Source organism: Tasmannia lanceolata, unplaced genomic scaffold (assembly GCF_043159265.1).
Source record: "Tasmannia lanceolata isolate RefF3 unplaced genomic scaffold, GAP_Taslan_0.1 ptg000008l, whole genome shotgun sequence".
Classification (NCBI taxonomy): Eukaryota; Viridiplantae; Streptophyta; class Magnoliopsida; order Canellales; family Winteraceae; genus Tasmannia; species Tasmannia lanceolata.
In genome coordinates this window covers 31,433,642-31,449,181 of record NW_027518685.1, presented here as the reverse complement: position 1 = coordinate 31,449,181, position 15,540 = coordinate 31,433,642, and the positions used below count along the sequence as shown (strand labels likewise).

The following is a 15,540-nucleotide window of genomic DNA, read 5'->3' as shown; positions in this document are numbered from 1 at the left end:
TGACCATTGATTGCATGTAGATAAAACATAGATCTTGAACAATGAAAAGCGCTACAACCTCGGGCCCTACGTGGGCCGTGAGGAAATGATCATCATGTCCATTGATCCAGCGAACAAACTTATCAGATGATTCTATCACCTTGATCTATACTCCCAAGACTATTGAAGTGTTGGTTTTTGTGGGCCTTTATCTTAGGGACATGAAGCATATAATGGTCCACTGGATCGACGATCTTGATTATACGTGTCCCTTATGGGACCCAACCAATTAATATGTTTCAATTCAATACTAAGAATGATCCTAGAATTAATCTGACTGTTGCTTTCTTATATTGTTAATTTTTTTCCGGGAAATGATACCCCCCTCTGCCGGATAAAATCCACCCCCTTTTAACATTTTTCTCTTCAGTTTAGTGTTCCTCCAAAAACCGCAAACTTTTCTCTTTATTAAAACCCTAACCCACTCGCCGAGAACAAGGAAGAGAAGAAGAAGAAAGATTTCAATCTTCAGCAAAGGTCTTTTTTTAGGGTTAGTAGTATTTTTTATTTTTTTTTGAATGGCTTTTGGGGAGACATGGATTTAGTACCTTTGTGCCTTTTAGGATTGTTGTGGGTTTATGTTTAAATTTTTTGGCTGGTGGGTTTTGGATTTCTTTTGGTGTAGCTGGTTTAGATTTTTTTTCTTTTGGGAGATGATGATCAGTCTTTTTTTCCTTTTGATCCTTAAAAATCCTAGATTGGGCACCACCCAAAAAAAAAAGATAATTGGGTTTAGGCTTTTGTTTTATTCTTTATTGATTTAGAAATTATTTTACAGTATCTTTCATGTTTTATAAGACAGTTTTCTGAATTTTATTGTGAATCACTGTTGCTAGTTTATACTGAACACAGACATTCTCTTTTAGAAACCAGTTTGGAGTTTGAAAGCTATTTAAGATGATAAAAATAAAGGAAATGATGAGTTACCTAATTGTTGTTGCTCAAATTTTTCATTACCCAGGGATATATTAAAGCTGTATTTTTTGCTTGTCATCTTTTTGGTATCTTACATTTTGCTAATGTAAGTCACCATATTCCCATGAGATGTATGGATTTTTTTTTTTTTTGGAGCAATAACAAGCTTTTGCTTTGTTTCACTTGAAAATAAATTTTACATCCAAGAGAAAATTAAAAACTGCATGGAACAAGTTGTATAACGAATTGCTTAGAACAAAGAGAGGGGTGTAAGTCTCCAAAAGAAGGCAATGCCAATAGAAATTCTCTTCCCCCCCCCCCCCCCCCACACCATTTTATTCTTTTTACGTTGTTGTGAAATGCTAACTCTTATTTCTCTTGATTCTATGGTTTTGCAGAAATGGCAATCTGCTTCAAGCAATATCCTCCATCGAACCTCCCAAATCTTAATCCCCACCGTCCAAATCCCTTCTCCCCGACCATCCGATGCTGCACCTCTCGCCACCCGATCAAGACTCTAGTATCTGAACCAGAGCCCGTCTTCACCTCCCTTAAATCATTTGCTCCAGCAACAGTTGCTAATCTTGGCCCAGGCTTTGATTTCCTTGGCTGTGCCGTTGATGGTGTTGGTGACTATGTTTCACTTCGCATCGATCCAACAGTCGATCCTGGATCAATTACCATCTCCTCCATTACAGGCGTCGGAAGCTCTGGCAAGAAACTCAGCTGCAATCCTCTATGGAATTGTGCTGGAATTGCTGCTATTGCTGTAATGAGGATGCTTGGAATTCGCTCTGTGGGCTTGTCAATGTCGCTTGAGAAGGGCCTACCACTTGGCAGTGGCTTGGGATCAAGTGCAGCGAGTGCTGCGGCTGCGGCAGTTGCAGTCAACGAGATCTTTGGGGGGAAATTATCGGTCTCTGATCTTGTGCTAGCCGGGCTCGAATCTGAGGCAAAGGTCAGTGGCTACCACGCTGACAACATTGCGCCAGCAATCATGGGAGGGTTTGTTTTGATACGAAGTTATCATCCTTTGGATATAATTCCTTTGAAGTTTCCGATTGGTAAGGAGCTGTTCTTCGTCCTTGTGAGCCCTGAATTTGAAGCACCAACAAAGAAGATGCGTGAGGTGTTGCCGAAGGAGATCAAGAGGGAGGATCATGTGTCAAATTCTAGCCAGGCAGCGGCTCTCGTTGCTGCGGTGCTTGAAGGGGATTTGAAACTATTGGGTTCGGCATTGTCGTCGGATGGGATTGTTGAGCCGAGTAGGCTTCCTTTGATTCCGGGGATGGCCGGGGTTAAGAGGGTTGCATTGGAAGCTGGGGCATTCGGGTGTACGATCAGTGGGGCTGGTCCAACGGCTGTTGCTGTGACTGACAATGCTGATAAGGGGAAAGAAATTGGGGACTGTATGGTGGAGGCATTTCTGAAAGAGGGGAATTTGAGGGCATCTGCTACAATTCAGAGACTTGACAGGGTCGGCGCACGGATTATCAGCACTAGTGCTGCCAGTTGACAAGAATGTGGGTATGTTTTTTGTTTATTTTATTTTATTTCAGATCAAGACAATTGACAGTAATCTTTTATCATTTCTACTGTAGCCATTCTTTTCTTGAGGCCGATTCTTTTCATGGTTGTTAGGCAGTTACTTGAAAATCTTCCTCATTGGAGATTCCTGACATTGTCAACCAGAACTTTATATGCAGGATAGTGAAACTTCATGGCAGCTTTTTATGTTATCTATATGGGTTTCCTAATTATCAATTTGCATGTACCCATCTTGCCAATTTGGCCTCTGCAATGGATTATCGCTCCATTTTTTGAAAATAATGTTGCAAATTGTGCATTTTAAATCTTTATTTTTGAGACGGATGCATTTTAAATCTTTATCTTTTCATGTTTGTAATGACTATGTGAAATATTTAGCAGGAATATCCTAAAATGAAGTCTCTAGTTGTTTATTTCTTGATGGTTTATCCTACAATTACCTGCAGCAAAGAATATTTCACAATCTCATTTGAGTGATTTTCAAAAGAAATACGGGATTACTATGTGATTTATACACTCTGCTATCTCTATTTATTTGTTTAGAAGACTCACTTGTTTAGCTTGATTTAATTCTTCCAATGTCGCTTGTGTGTCTGGTTGTCACTTGTTTTGAGCATGCTGAGAAAGAAAATGATACTTAAAGGAGTTACAATCATCATGGGGCTCTAGCTAGCAAATATAATTGATCCAATTCTTCAGCAAGACGTGGCTGTTTCAGCCCGGTATGGCCAGAAGAAAAGCTAAGCCCATCATGGATCCACAACTACCACAGAGTAGTAGTTGTCAGCTTAAAGAACCGGGCAATAGGATCCTCATCTCTTATAGAGCTAAAGTCTATGAGTTGAGGATTAAATCCTCCCTAAATGAACAGAGCCTAAATGATTGTGTTGATGACATAATTCTACTGCTTAAGGGAATTCCCTTGATGGCGCATTAGAACATTGGACTGTTTTGAATCCCAGTAAAATAAGTTTTCCAATGTTTGGATTTCATGGAAAATGTTGTCAAAAAATAAAATAAAAAAATCAAACCGATTAGACTCTGGAATTTTTTTCCATATTTTTTCCTCGATCCAAATTGCCCCTACATGTGGTGTTGCTTGGGGATTGAGACTGTTTTTAGGGAGTTGCAATTTGGAATGACCCGAAGTACTTGTTAATGTAATAACACGTAGAAGTGACAAATGACAAGTGTGGGTGGGGCAAACTGGTATTTTCAACTTCATCCATTGTGTGTGATACCATTGTTGAATTCTAACGTCAAAGGGTTCTTCAATATTTTCAATGAGTAAACTTAGCTTTTGAGATACTTAGAGGTGGTACTTTATGAACTGAAATTACCAAGAAGCACTAGGATTTGGTCGGTCCCAGTGCCTCCCAGGGTTGGGGTTTTTGGTTGGGTTGCTATTCAAGAGTGCGTATTCAGACGGTGGATTTCTTAAGAAAAAGGAAGATGCTTTTTTTTTTATGGGGAAAAAAAAAGATGCTTAAGAAAAAGGAAGATGCTGATCGTAGACTACTGTACTCTCTGCATTGAAGATGGGGAAATGGTTAACCATATTTTTTTTTACGTTGTAAGGTGGCAAGGGAGGTTTGGTGTAGCATATCTGTGAGATCTCTTATTTCCGGGGTTTTCCCCAAGAATATTCTAGAGGCGTTGGAGAGTTGGCATTCCTCCCCTTGCTGGAAAAAAGGTAAAGTATTATGGCTCATTTGTTCCCCCCTATCATCTGGGTCTTGTGGAAAGAGAGAAATGCAAGAATTTTTATGGGTCTTGCTAAAAGCGCTTCTTACTTTTCCACTTAGGGTTGGCGCTCACGGTATTTTGGGCTAAATCCCTCCCTAGTTTTAACTTTGTTCCGCTAGGTGGAGGGAGGTGTGTCTTAGCTCCGAGTTGAGGCATTCTATTATCCAAGTTTGGGAGTCTCCAGAAAGGGGATTTTTCAAGTTTAACTTTGATGGATCTAGTTTGGGCAACCCGGGCCCAGCCGATATTGGGGGAATACTTAGGAATTCAGAGGGGGTGGTGAGGTGGGCTTTTGCAGGCCCTATTGGTGTCGCCTTTTCCAATGAGGTGGGGGTTCGTGCGGTACACCAAGGAGTGAAATTTCTAGCGGGGGACGACTGTAATCTAGTGGCGGTGGAAGGTGTGATTCACTCAATATGTCCGGCTCTCACATTTTTCCGTGGCAGTTTGCGGATCTTTTTAGTGAGATAAAAGATATTGCGGGTAGTTCTCGCATCTGCTATCGCCATATTAGAAGGTCGGCCAATGGTGTGGCGGATAAGCTTGTTAGAAGCAAGGTTGCCAGAGCGGGAAGCGAAGGCTCCCGGGATGGTAGGAAGCAGGAAGTGTGAAGGGTTGGGGGAAGCGCCGGGGAAGAGTGTACCATTTTTGTGATTCCCATAAAATTAAAACGATGGGCAGCGACGGGGAAGCGCGTTCCCATTTTGGGGAAGTGCTGTTCCCATTGTTGGGGAAGCACGATTCCCATTTTGGAGAAGCTCGAGATTCCCGATTCTGAATCGCGTTCTTGGATAAAAAAGATTCCTCGATGCTGGGGAAGATTCCTACTTCCTTGGTTAGAAGCGGGGGGTACATTTGGAGGCTTCAGAGCAATTCGGCTTCCTCCCGCCTTGATTATTGTCTTTTGCTTTTCTCTTGCGCTCCTTGTATATAGCTTTGTTGTTTTCTCCTCTTTGTTCTTTTTCTGACCATCTCGGTCTCTATCAATGAAATTCTCAACCATTCAAGAAAAAACAATTAACTGAAATTACCAAGAAGTTTGTTTCTAAGGCTATGTAGGTGGACAAGAAGGTTTCTTACCCTGTTTCTTCAGAATTTTATGCATTTTTATTTTTGTTACATTTTTAAGAGAAAAATGAACTTACAATATAGAATTTTGAAAATATAGAAAGAAAATAAAAAAGGGTACCTGGAATTTGGTGACATCATCATGGCATTATGGAAACAGACCATGTTTTACAACAAAATGGGACATGGGGAGCGATTTGATAGGGACTTGGATTTGATACATTGAGGTTTGAGTATGTATGTGCGCATGCGGGTGCACAGTTTACACTTCTGTCACAGAAATTGGGAGACAGCTTGTGAGATTAAAACTAGTTTCTGTTTTGGGATAGTAATGGCTGGACCCTTGGGTTTGGGCAATGTAGAGGAATGGAGTAAGGGGTTGGAATGGTGAAGAATATAAACTGCCCATTGAATATGTTAGCTTGCATGGGGAAGGGAGGTGGAACTATGTGGCTAGGCTTATGATGCAGTATATTTGTGGGGTAAGGTCTGATGCCAATTTGAAGTAGCCTAGCGACTTGAAATTATTGTGAGATCCTTCAGCTGATAAAGGGGAATGACACTCTTAAATCAATTAGAGCGGCTACCCTTCCAACAAGTATGTTAACTGTCAGATGGACATAAGTATATCACCCCTTAACTTTTAGTGAAGATTGAATATTCAGATCATAAGCTGTTTGAATCCCTCATTGGACATAGATTTCAATGGCTGAAATCAACTAGTTCAGGCATGAACCGTTAGTGGAAATTTAATAGGAAATGTAGAAGGTCTGACCCACTTTGGAAATTCAGCTCATAGCTATTTTAACACAAGAAGTCATGACTTCTCAGGCCTGAATTAAACCCGATGGAATTCAAACTATTAAAAATGATTCCAAAGCAGCATGCAACACAAAGGTGGCTGTTGCTACTGTCCCCGTTTGTAAGAGAACCTGAAGAAGACCAAAATCGATTTATACTATAAAAATCTGTTGAATATGTGAGGGTTTTTCTGTAGGGCTGAAGAGATGTGGGAAAGCTGTAGTGGGCGATTCATCAAAAGTAATAGCATGGGCGAATGGCTCAGCTCGAGGCCCGTGGAAATTATCAAGCATCATAGAGATTCAGGATTGTTGTAGGGCAATCTCCCCCATTTTCTGCCATATGCTTCGATGAGCTAATGGGGAGGCGGGGATGACTTGGACTTATTTTGGGAATTAATAAAGTTACCGATTATCCAAAAATGTGGGAAAAAGCTGTAGGCTTGGGTGGACTAACTACTTGAGGTCTGATATGAAGCATGAGAGCTTCACACAACAAGAAGACTCAGGCCCTTGATCATTTTCTTTTTTTTTGGAATGGTAGGAGGCTTTTATTAATTGAAATAGAGACCAAGTCGGTCCCTGGAATGCAATGATAAAACAGAGCTTCGGAAAAAGGAAGAATACCGGAATTGAAAATTAGGGAGGGAGAAAATCAAATAGTTCTAAAACCTCCCTAGATACTCCCTCTCTAGCTAATTTATTTGTGTCACCCGCCGTACAGGCCCTTGATCAATTCTCCATGCTTAGGACACAAATTCAGAGTTCATCCTACTTGTTATGTTTGCTTTTTGTGTCATGTCTTCACTCTAATCGATATGATTTAGCCGACACTTTGAATTTACTGTTGACACATGTCGTGGACACGACACGACACCCATGTCCACATGTGTCAACACTCCTTTAGACACTTTAAGTGTACTGCTAGAAGTATCAGTAACTTTATATGTATGTATGTGTATGAGTATGCCACTATATCTAGATTTAGGGGTTTACATGTCAGATACCTCGTATCCATGTCGAAACTCGGCACATGAATATATGTCCAACAATCATGATTATATGTACTTCCTATCTTAGCTACGTCCCTGTTTCTTAATTTTGTGAGTTTGCCTTGTCCGACACCCCGTGTCGATGTCGACACGCGACACTCGTGTCTGTGTCCACAAATCATACTTTCTTTGGAAACGGGGCATGTCGCTCGTGGACCATTGCCCCTTATGTTTGGAAGATGTTGAATCTATTAACATATTTTTGTCCACTGTAAGGTGGCTAGAGAGGTGTGGAGCCGCATTCTTGTGCGGTTTGGAATATGTTGGGTTTTTCCTCGGTCTATCCCTGATTTAATGGCTTACTGGGAGAGTGTCCCTTGGAAGAAAAAAGGGAAAGTGTTATGGAATATTTGTCTTCTTGCCACATGGTGGGTTATTTGGAATGAGAGAAACTCTAGTCTTTAATGGGGTGGCCAAATCTCCATATTGGCTCTATATCAAAGTAATTGCTCTTTCTATTGCTTGGGTGAAAAGCCTCTCATTGTTTCAATTTGTTTCAGCCTTTGATTTATGGGAGGGATGGCAAATAGTGTGTAATGAAAGTGAAGCTAGATCTCGAATCATTGAACATGGGGTGCCTCCTTCGGGGATCGTCTCAAGTTCAATTTTGACGGGTCTAGTTTGGGCAATCCCGGGTTGGCGGGCATTGGAGGTCTATGTAGAGACTCTTTTGGGTCGGTTTTATGGTTTTTCTCTGGCACTATTGGAGTTGGTGATGCAACTGAGGCGGAGGTTAAAGCGGTGTACCAAGGAATTATAAAAATTGACAAGGCTCTTTATAGTAAGACAATTGTAGAGGATGATTCTAAAAATGTGGTGCGGTGGCTTTCGGGTTCGGCGTTTCCCTCTTGGAGATTTTCCTCTTTTTTTGAGGAAATTGAGGATTTAACTCAAGGATCCTCTATTGTATTTAATCATGTAAGGAGATCTGCTAATTCTGAAGCAGACTCTCTAGCTAGGGATGGTGTGGTTCGGGGGAGGTTGGAATGGTTTGATTTCCTTCCCCCTTGATTTCTTTGTTTATTTTGTATCTTTTCTTTCCCGTTTGTTCCTTTGAGGACCTTCTTGGTTCTCTTTATTAATTCATTCTTTTACCATTTCAAAAAGAAAAAGAAAAAGGTATTGTGTTATATGTTTAATCCTACACTGGTCCATAAATATCTGCCCTTTGGGGCAGTTTGTTTCTTCGAGTTTAGCAATGCTTGTGTCAGTAAAGATGCAATAATTTGTGCACGTATGACCTCCATACTTGTAAATTGCTCAACTCTCTGTTTTTTTTTTAAAAGCGTCAAATATATATATGAGAAAACGGTTCCTACACATATGTGTAGAGAGTTCTCTACACACTAGCTTAAAATACAGTGGGGGCCCACATTGTTTGGGTGATCCAAGCCATCCATTTTAAAGGCCCTCACATAGATAGGGTGTCTACAAAAAATCAGATCCATAGGATCATCCCATCCCTACGATTTGTGGAGGTAAAATGGATGTCTTTAAACCTTCACAAATTAGTCCTTTTTTGCCTCCACAGTTCGAATGGTTAGGATGATCCTATGGATCTGATTTTTTGTGGACACCCTATCTATGTGAGGGCCTTAAAAATGAATGGTTTGGATCACCCAAATAATGTGGCCCCCACTGTATTTTAAGCTAGTGTGTAGATAACTTATCTACACATATGTGTAGGAACCGTTTTCTATATATATATATATATATATATATATATAGAGAGAGAGAGAGAGAGAGAGAGAGAGAGAGAGAGAGAACATTTCCTACACACTTGTGTAGGTAAGTTACCTACACACTACCTTAAAATACAGTGGGGGCCCACATTGTTTGGGTGATCCAAACCATTCATTTGAATGATCCTCACATAGATAGGGTGTCCACAAAAAATCAGATCCATAGGATCATCCTAACCATTCAAACTATGGAGGCAAAAAATGGACTAATTTGTGAAGGTTTATACACGTCCATTTTACCTCCACAAATCGTAGGGTTGGGATGATCCTATGGATCTGATTTTTTGTGGACACCCTATCTATGTGAGGACCATTCAAATGAATTGTTTGGATCACCCAAACAATGTGGGCCCCCACTGTATTTTAAGGTAGTGTGTAGGTAACTTAGCTACACAAGTGTGTAGGAAATGTTCTCTCATATATATATATATGAGAAAACGGTTTCTACACACAAGTGTAGATAAGTTATCTACACACTAGCTTAAAATACAGTGGAGGGCATATTGTTTGGGTGATCCAAACCATTCATTTGATTGGCCCTCACATAGATAGGGTGTCCACAAAAAATCAGCTCCAAAGGATCATCCCAACGCTAAGATTTGTGGAGGTAAAATGGATGTATAAACCTTCACAAATCTGTCCATTTTTTACCTCCACGGTTCTATGGGTTAGGATGATCCTATGGAGCTGATTTTTTGTGGACACTATCTATGTGAGGGCCAATCAAATGAATGGTTTGGATCACCCAAACAATGTGGGCCTCCACTGTATTTTAAGCTAGTGTGTAGATAACTTATCTACACTTGTGTGTAGAAACTGTTCTCTCTCTCTCTCTCTATATATATATATATATATATATATATATATATATATATATATGAGAAAAGTGTTTCTACTCGGCCGAGTAGAAAAGCTTATCTACTCCTCCCTTTAAAAAGTACAGTGGGCCCACACATTGTGGATGATCCAAAGCATTCATTTGATAGGTCTTAACATAGATAGGGTGTGCCCAAAAAATCAGCACCAAAGGGTCATCCTAGCCCTTCGTTTTGTTGGGCCTTGTAGAAACAGAATGGACGCATCTTACACAGTACGTTTATATGCGTCCATTCTGTTTCTACAAGGCCCAACAAAACGAAGGGCTAGGATGACCCTTTGGTGCTGATTTTTTGGGCACACCCTATCTATGTTAAGACCTATCAAATGAATGCTTTGGATCATCCACAATGTGTGGGCCCACTGTACTTTTTAAAGGGAGGAGTAGATAAGCTTATCTACTCGGCCGAGTAGAAACACTTTCCTCTATATATATATATATATATATATATATATATATATATATATAATATTGAAAACAAAGGTTACAGAAGATAGGGACCAGCAGTCCTGCATATTTACAACGTCTGAGACCCGGGATCTTTTCTCGGTCATAAGAGACGCCAAAAAATCCCAAAAATCCTTACCAGATTTCATTCGTCAAGAACCGTCCTTCAAGACCCAAAACAAATTACCTCTAAACCACTATCCATGAGTACCCAGGGATTGTAAAAAACTGTAGTACCTCTTAATGGGAGGCTCCCCTTAAGATGAACATTTATGTAAGTTCGACAGGAGCCCAACAATCTCAGAGGCAAAGACCTCCTCATCAAGACTAATGGCCGAGAGTTCCTCATCCGATGGTTCTTTATCTCCAGATGCCCTCTTCCTATTGATCATAGCCTCTAATCTTTGGATCCCCGACTCTTTAGTTGCCTCCCACCGGATAACTCCCGATGACTTTTCATCCACTAGCGCCTTGATAAAGAAAGGATGCTTGTGCATGGGTGAATGAATTTCTTTAACGTTGCGCGACCCTGTCACACTAAAAAATACTTCCGGCCCTCTGTTAGCCGCTTCTTTGAATAGCCTCCATTGTCGCTTCAAAAAATCCCTAATGACCTCTCTGGGTGGGGGCGATAGTTTGGAAGCTAATTCCTCATTGTACACCATAGCTTTTATCCTTTTTAAAGAATCCTCCATCTCCGGTAAATCCACAGATCGTTTTCTCATCCTGCCCAATACCAGGGGGCTCGAGGAGGAACGACGAAGCATTTAGGTTCTCCATATGGTGTACAAGTGTGATTGATTTTCCTTCACTCTTATAATTTATAGGGAAAGCGAAGGGGCGAGGAAGTTGGCTATTTTGATGATACGCCGCCTCGGAATCACTACTGACTATAGGCATGGTGTCCAGACTCGCATTTAATATGGCGTACAAAGATCTCCTTCTGTCATAAATGAGTATAATGGCGTCGTAGTTGCCATTTCCATCCATCCCAACACAAGTAAATCTTTTTGACTTCCCATAATATATTAAGGCCCCAAAACTGAATACTTTAATCAAATCTTTTAGAATTCCTTGGGTGTTTGTTCCAAAGCAGATGTCTCGGTCACTCCTTTTATTAAATAAGGATAATCATTCCTCCAATTGATAACATCACTGCATTACCGATGTCAGGATAAAAAATATTACCTTCCCAGTCGCTATCCCGTTCTTCAAGCGACTTCACACTATTCCCAAGCCTAAGGCTTGGGATACCCCCTCATCCACAAGCGGCACATACCTTGGGTAGCAGGGGGGCTTCACCATAGCTCCCACTGTTTACTTTTAAAACTTCAAACCCTTCTGATATGAGCTTCAAGGGAGTGTCTGCTTTGTCCATGGATAATCTTCCACAAGAAGACCCCCCCATGGGAATCAGATATATCCACTCTGGATCCTTGATTCCCTAGGCGCACATGTTTCTGCTTTCGAAATTTCCGAAATGCTCCAGGAATGGATAATCCAGAAGTCCCAGGCCTAATGGCTCCCAGATCCTTCCTCAGCTTCACAAATCTACCCTTCCGTGTCATTTTACACGTGGAGCTGACATGCCTAGAGGGTTGTTTATGAGGATTCCCCTTCATTTTGGACCCTCTCTTAGTAGGATCTGATAACATGGGTAGAGGGCAATCTTGACTAGGATGGTTATTTAAAAGTCCCAAGGCCCTGTTGCCATTCAGAGAAAGGGACAGAAAGGAAGGAGGAGCAGTACCCTGCAGGTGATTTGACGCCTTTGCCAAGGGATGAAATTTGAATTCGTGGGCCCCACAGGGTCAACGGTCTCTCTATCCTGGTTTTCCGAGGAGTGTGGTAGCGTCGTCATTGGCGCCGCTGGGAACTTTTCCTGATTCTGAGTACAGATCTTCGAGGGGCCAAACTCTGGGAAGGATGGAATCTTTCCAGATTCTGAAAACAAATTTTGATTGCTCTATACTTAAACTCCGACGGTGTAACACTGACCTAATATTTGAATCTGAATAAGGGAAGGGGGTAACTTCCACTATGGAGCGAGGATTTAGCAGATGCGAATGTCATACATTGGTTGTGTCCCCCTTCCATTTTCACTTCCAAGACTCGACCAAATAAATTGCCTAATGCTTCAACTGTTGATGTGGCCCATACATGAACTGGAATGCCGTAAAAATTAACCCAAAGCGCCTCCACACCTTGAACATACTCTCTACTCCAAGTAGAGAGAGAAGTCAATTGGCTACCTCACACCTCATTTCCTTTAGCCAGGATCATGACAGCTTCCTCCTCCGACTCAAGCATAAATAAAACTTCATCCTTTGATAATGAGCATGGACAGGAAAGAGAAGGGATATTCCAAGATCTCTTAGCCCACTGTCAAAGATCATTAAGGGTTCCAGACAATTCCCACGGGGTGACCAAGTTGTGCGTCAGGAGTATAGCATTAGACCTGTCCAAAGGCGGGGCAGTGTGATATTTGAAGTTGTTGTGCTCTGAAGCAGTATAAAAGAAGAAATTCTTGTCAATTTTATTGCTTCTGGAAGAGGTAGTGAATGGGCTTATCTCAGATTGCTCCACTGTGCGAATGCCACCCCACTTCTTATTGTTGTCTGTGTGGACCATGGGTAACATGATTATCACCCAAATGTTACATGAATTAGAAGCTGGTCTTTTTTTTGTTTGAATGGTTGTAATTTCATTCGAAGAGAAAAAGGAAGACCGAGATGGTCAACTGGAAAGTACAAAGAGATATTACAAGTAGAGTGAGAATAAGCTAACATAAAACAAAACAAAACAAGTATAAAGGGGGGAGGAAATCAAACATCTCCAACCCCAGCCTCCCTGCCTCTTATCTAGCAAGTCTATCAGTGCGGCTGTTAGCGGATCTTCTAATATGTTTAAAAATGATAGACGACCCTTCCACCCAGACTTGAATCTCGTCAAAGAATTGAGCGAATCTCCAAGGTGCAACTCCTGATCCACAAATCCACCGAATGACATTCTTGGAATCTCCCTCCACAATCACCTTATCCAACCACTCCTTATTCAAACACTTGATTCCCAGATGGAAGGCTCTAACCCCCGCCTCGCTTGGATCTGCAACCCCTATAGGAATAGACAAGGCCCAAAGAACCTCACCACTAGAATTTCTTAGAACACCTCCTATACCTGCTGTACCAGGATTACCCATGCTAGAGCCATCAAAGTTCAGCTTTAGCAACCCGGTTGTTGGCGCCTCCCGTTCTTGTACAATTAATGGTCGTCTTTCTACACTTGAGCACACCTCCTTCCATCCCTCCCATAGGTCAAAAGCCGAGACGAACAGAAAAGAGGGAAGATTTTTGTGTGTTATTTCTGTTATGCACATTTTTTTTGAGTGGTATTTCTGTTATGTACATAAGAACCTATTTAGCCATATATTAGCATAACTTTTATCAAGGCATGATAAATGTAACTTTGTAAAAAATGTATTTCTCTGCGAGTGCTTGGTGGTTTTGTATGCAGTCATGAATGCACAGAGAAGGTTGTGTTTAGAGACTGGTAGTATGTTAAGCCATATTGCTGAGCAATTAATTGCAAGCCCGTTCTTACATATAAAATGCATGATATGATTGGTTTGTACCATTAATCACTTGTGCAAAAGATTTAATTGAGTTTTTTATTTGTTCATAGATTTTATCTGTTTGCCTTGTGATATTTTCATTTGTTGGTTTAATATGCTCAGTCAAGCCCGACTTTTTATTAATCTCCACGTGTGGATTAACAAACTTATAGAAGTGGAGTAGGGAAGTAAATAAAATCTAAGGAGCTCTGTAAATTGGTAACTATGTTTCATCATATGTATTTGTGCTGTTGATTGAAGGTAATACCTCAATCAAGAGCAAGGTAATTTAATTTGAGATAGTAAGAGCAGTTTTACCAGTGCCAATGGATTTTGATTTGAGTTTCTATTGCAATCTGTTACTCCAAATTTGGTAGAATTGCCACTTTCAACTTGCTTTTTTTCTCTTGTTCGATCACCTTGTATTATGTAGAGCTGAATTTTGTCTAATGTAATCTGTACTAGATTCATGTGGGCTTTACTGGTTAGAACTTTTCTGAGTTGTTGAATTTCGCATTTGGCACCATCTTTGGTAAATGTATTGTCTTCTCTCTGTAACATGGTTTAAGTTTAATTCCACTGTTTCCTAGTACAACTTCTATTGTATCTCTCCATCACTCTCTAATTTTATATGTTTTCGTGTCCAGTTTTTGTTTCCCTTTGTTTTTTTTAACTACTTTGAATTTCCAGATGAATGCACGAATTTTGGGCCTGTAATGGCAGAGGCATCATCACTGATTAGCGAATGAGGCAGTTGGAAGAGATCGCAACGGTTTTGGCACTGCTTAGAGCAAGCCAAATATGCACTAATTTGATTAAGGTTTTTAAATGAATTTATTATTTAATATCATAATATTTTCATCAAAGGGTATTTTAGTCATTTACCCTGATTAGAAAATGTATAATAATTACTTTGGGATTGATGTAAGGTGAACGTTTTTTTTTTTTTTTTGCTGTAACAGATTATTCTAGTACTTGATTATGGCCATAATCACAATCACTTTTGTAATAATCCGAAACGAACAGGGCCTGAAGAAAAGTCTACCCCTCCTCTCTCCTCCTTGCTTTAATACTCTTTAGGAGTTGCAACCCTCCCCGAAATAACATTCAGGTTGCAAAGGGGTGCAACTCGGGTCGATTTTTAGAAATCGGGTTGAACTTTTGCCTTAAAATCAGGATGGGTTCGGGTTGATTCCTATTCATTTTTAAGAAAAAACTCAACCCGACCCGAACTAAGTTGTCGATTTTTTAGAAACCGAGTTGAACTTTTACCTTAAAATTGGGTCGGGTTCGGGTTGATTGGTATTCATTTTTAAGAAAAAATTCAACCTGACCCGACCCAAGTAGCACCCCTAGCTGCAAGTTGCCCCTATCTTCCCGATGATGCATAATTTGCTGACAGTCTCAAGAATGGAATCAGGACATTCTCATCAGTCCTTTGTGAGTGATTTAAAGAGACTCAGGAAGGCTACTTCATGTGGGGATTTTTCCTCTTGCGAGTGCTTAGGAAGCCACTGGGACCAGATACATCGTGGTGGACTAGTGAGCATACTGTTTCAAAAATGACTATTTTTAAAAATTGACAATTTCGTTGATACTATGAAGATTACATTGGGGACCAGGCGTTCCTACTTGCATTACATAGAATCAATTAAGGGTGGCCAGGAGCATACTCCTAGGCTAGTAAAAAACCAAC

The 15,540-nt window shown here is 40.6% G+C and overlaps 1 protein-coding gene across 2 annotated transcripts; it reads left to right on the top strand.

Annotated features, from left to right (window-relative positions):
- Positions 1-345: 345 nt before the first annotated feature.
- On the top strand, positions 346-14,856 carry HSK (homoserine kinase). Of its 2 annotated transcripts, none has more exons than XM_077389237.1 (3): positions 346-529; positions 1,353-2,477; positions 14,535-14,856. In XM_077389237.1, the coding sequence occupies exon 2, from the start codon at positions 1,355-1,357 to the stop codon at positions 2,468-2,470; it is 1,116 nt and encodes a 371-aa protein (XP_077245352.1). In that variant the 5' UTR covers positions 346-529; positions 1,353-1,354; the 3' UTR covers positions 2,471-2,477; positions 14,535-14,856. The 2 variants fall into 2 exon arrangements, with proteins under 2 accessions (XP_077245352.1, XP_077245351.1); XM_077389236.1 differs by having other exon boundaries at positions 347-529; positions 1,353-2,481.
- Positions 14,857-15,540: the final 684 nt, after the last annotated feature.

Coding starts and splice junctions, on each gene's coding strand:
- HSK (XM_077389237.1), top strand. CDS start 1,355: ATGGCAATCTGCTTCAAGCAATATCCTCCATCGAACCTCCCAAATCTT.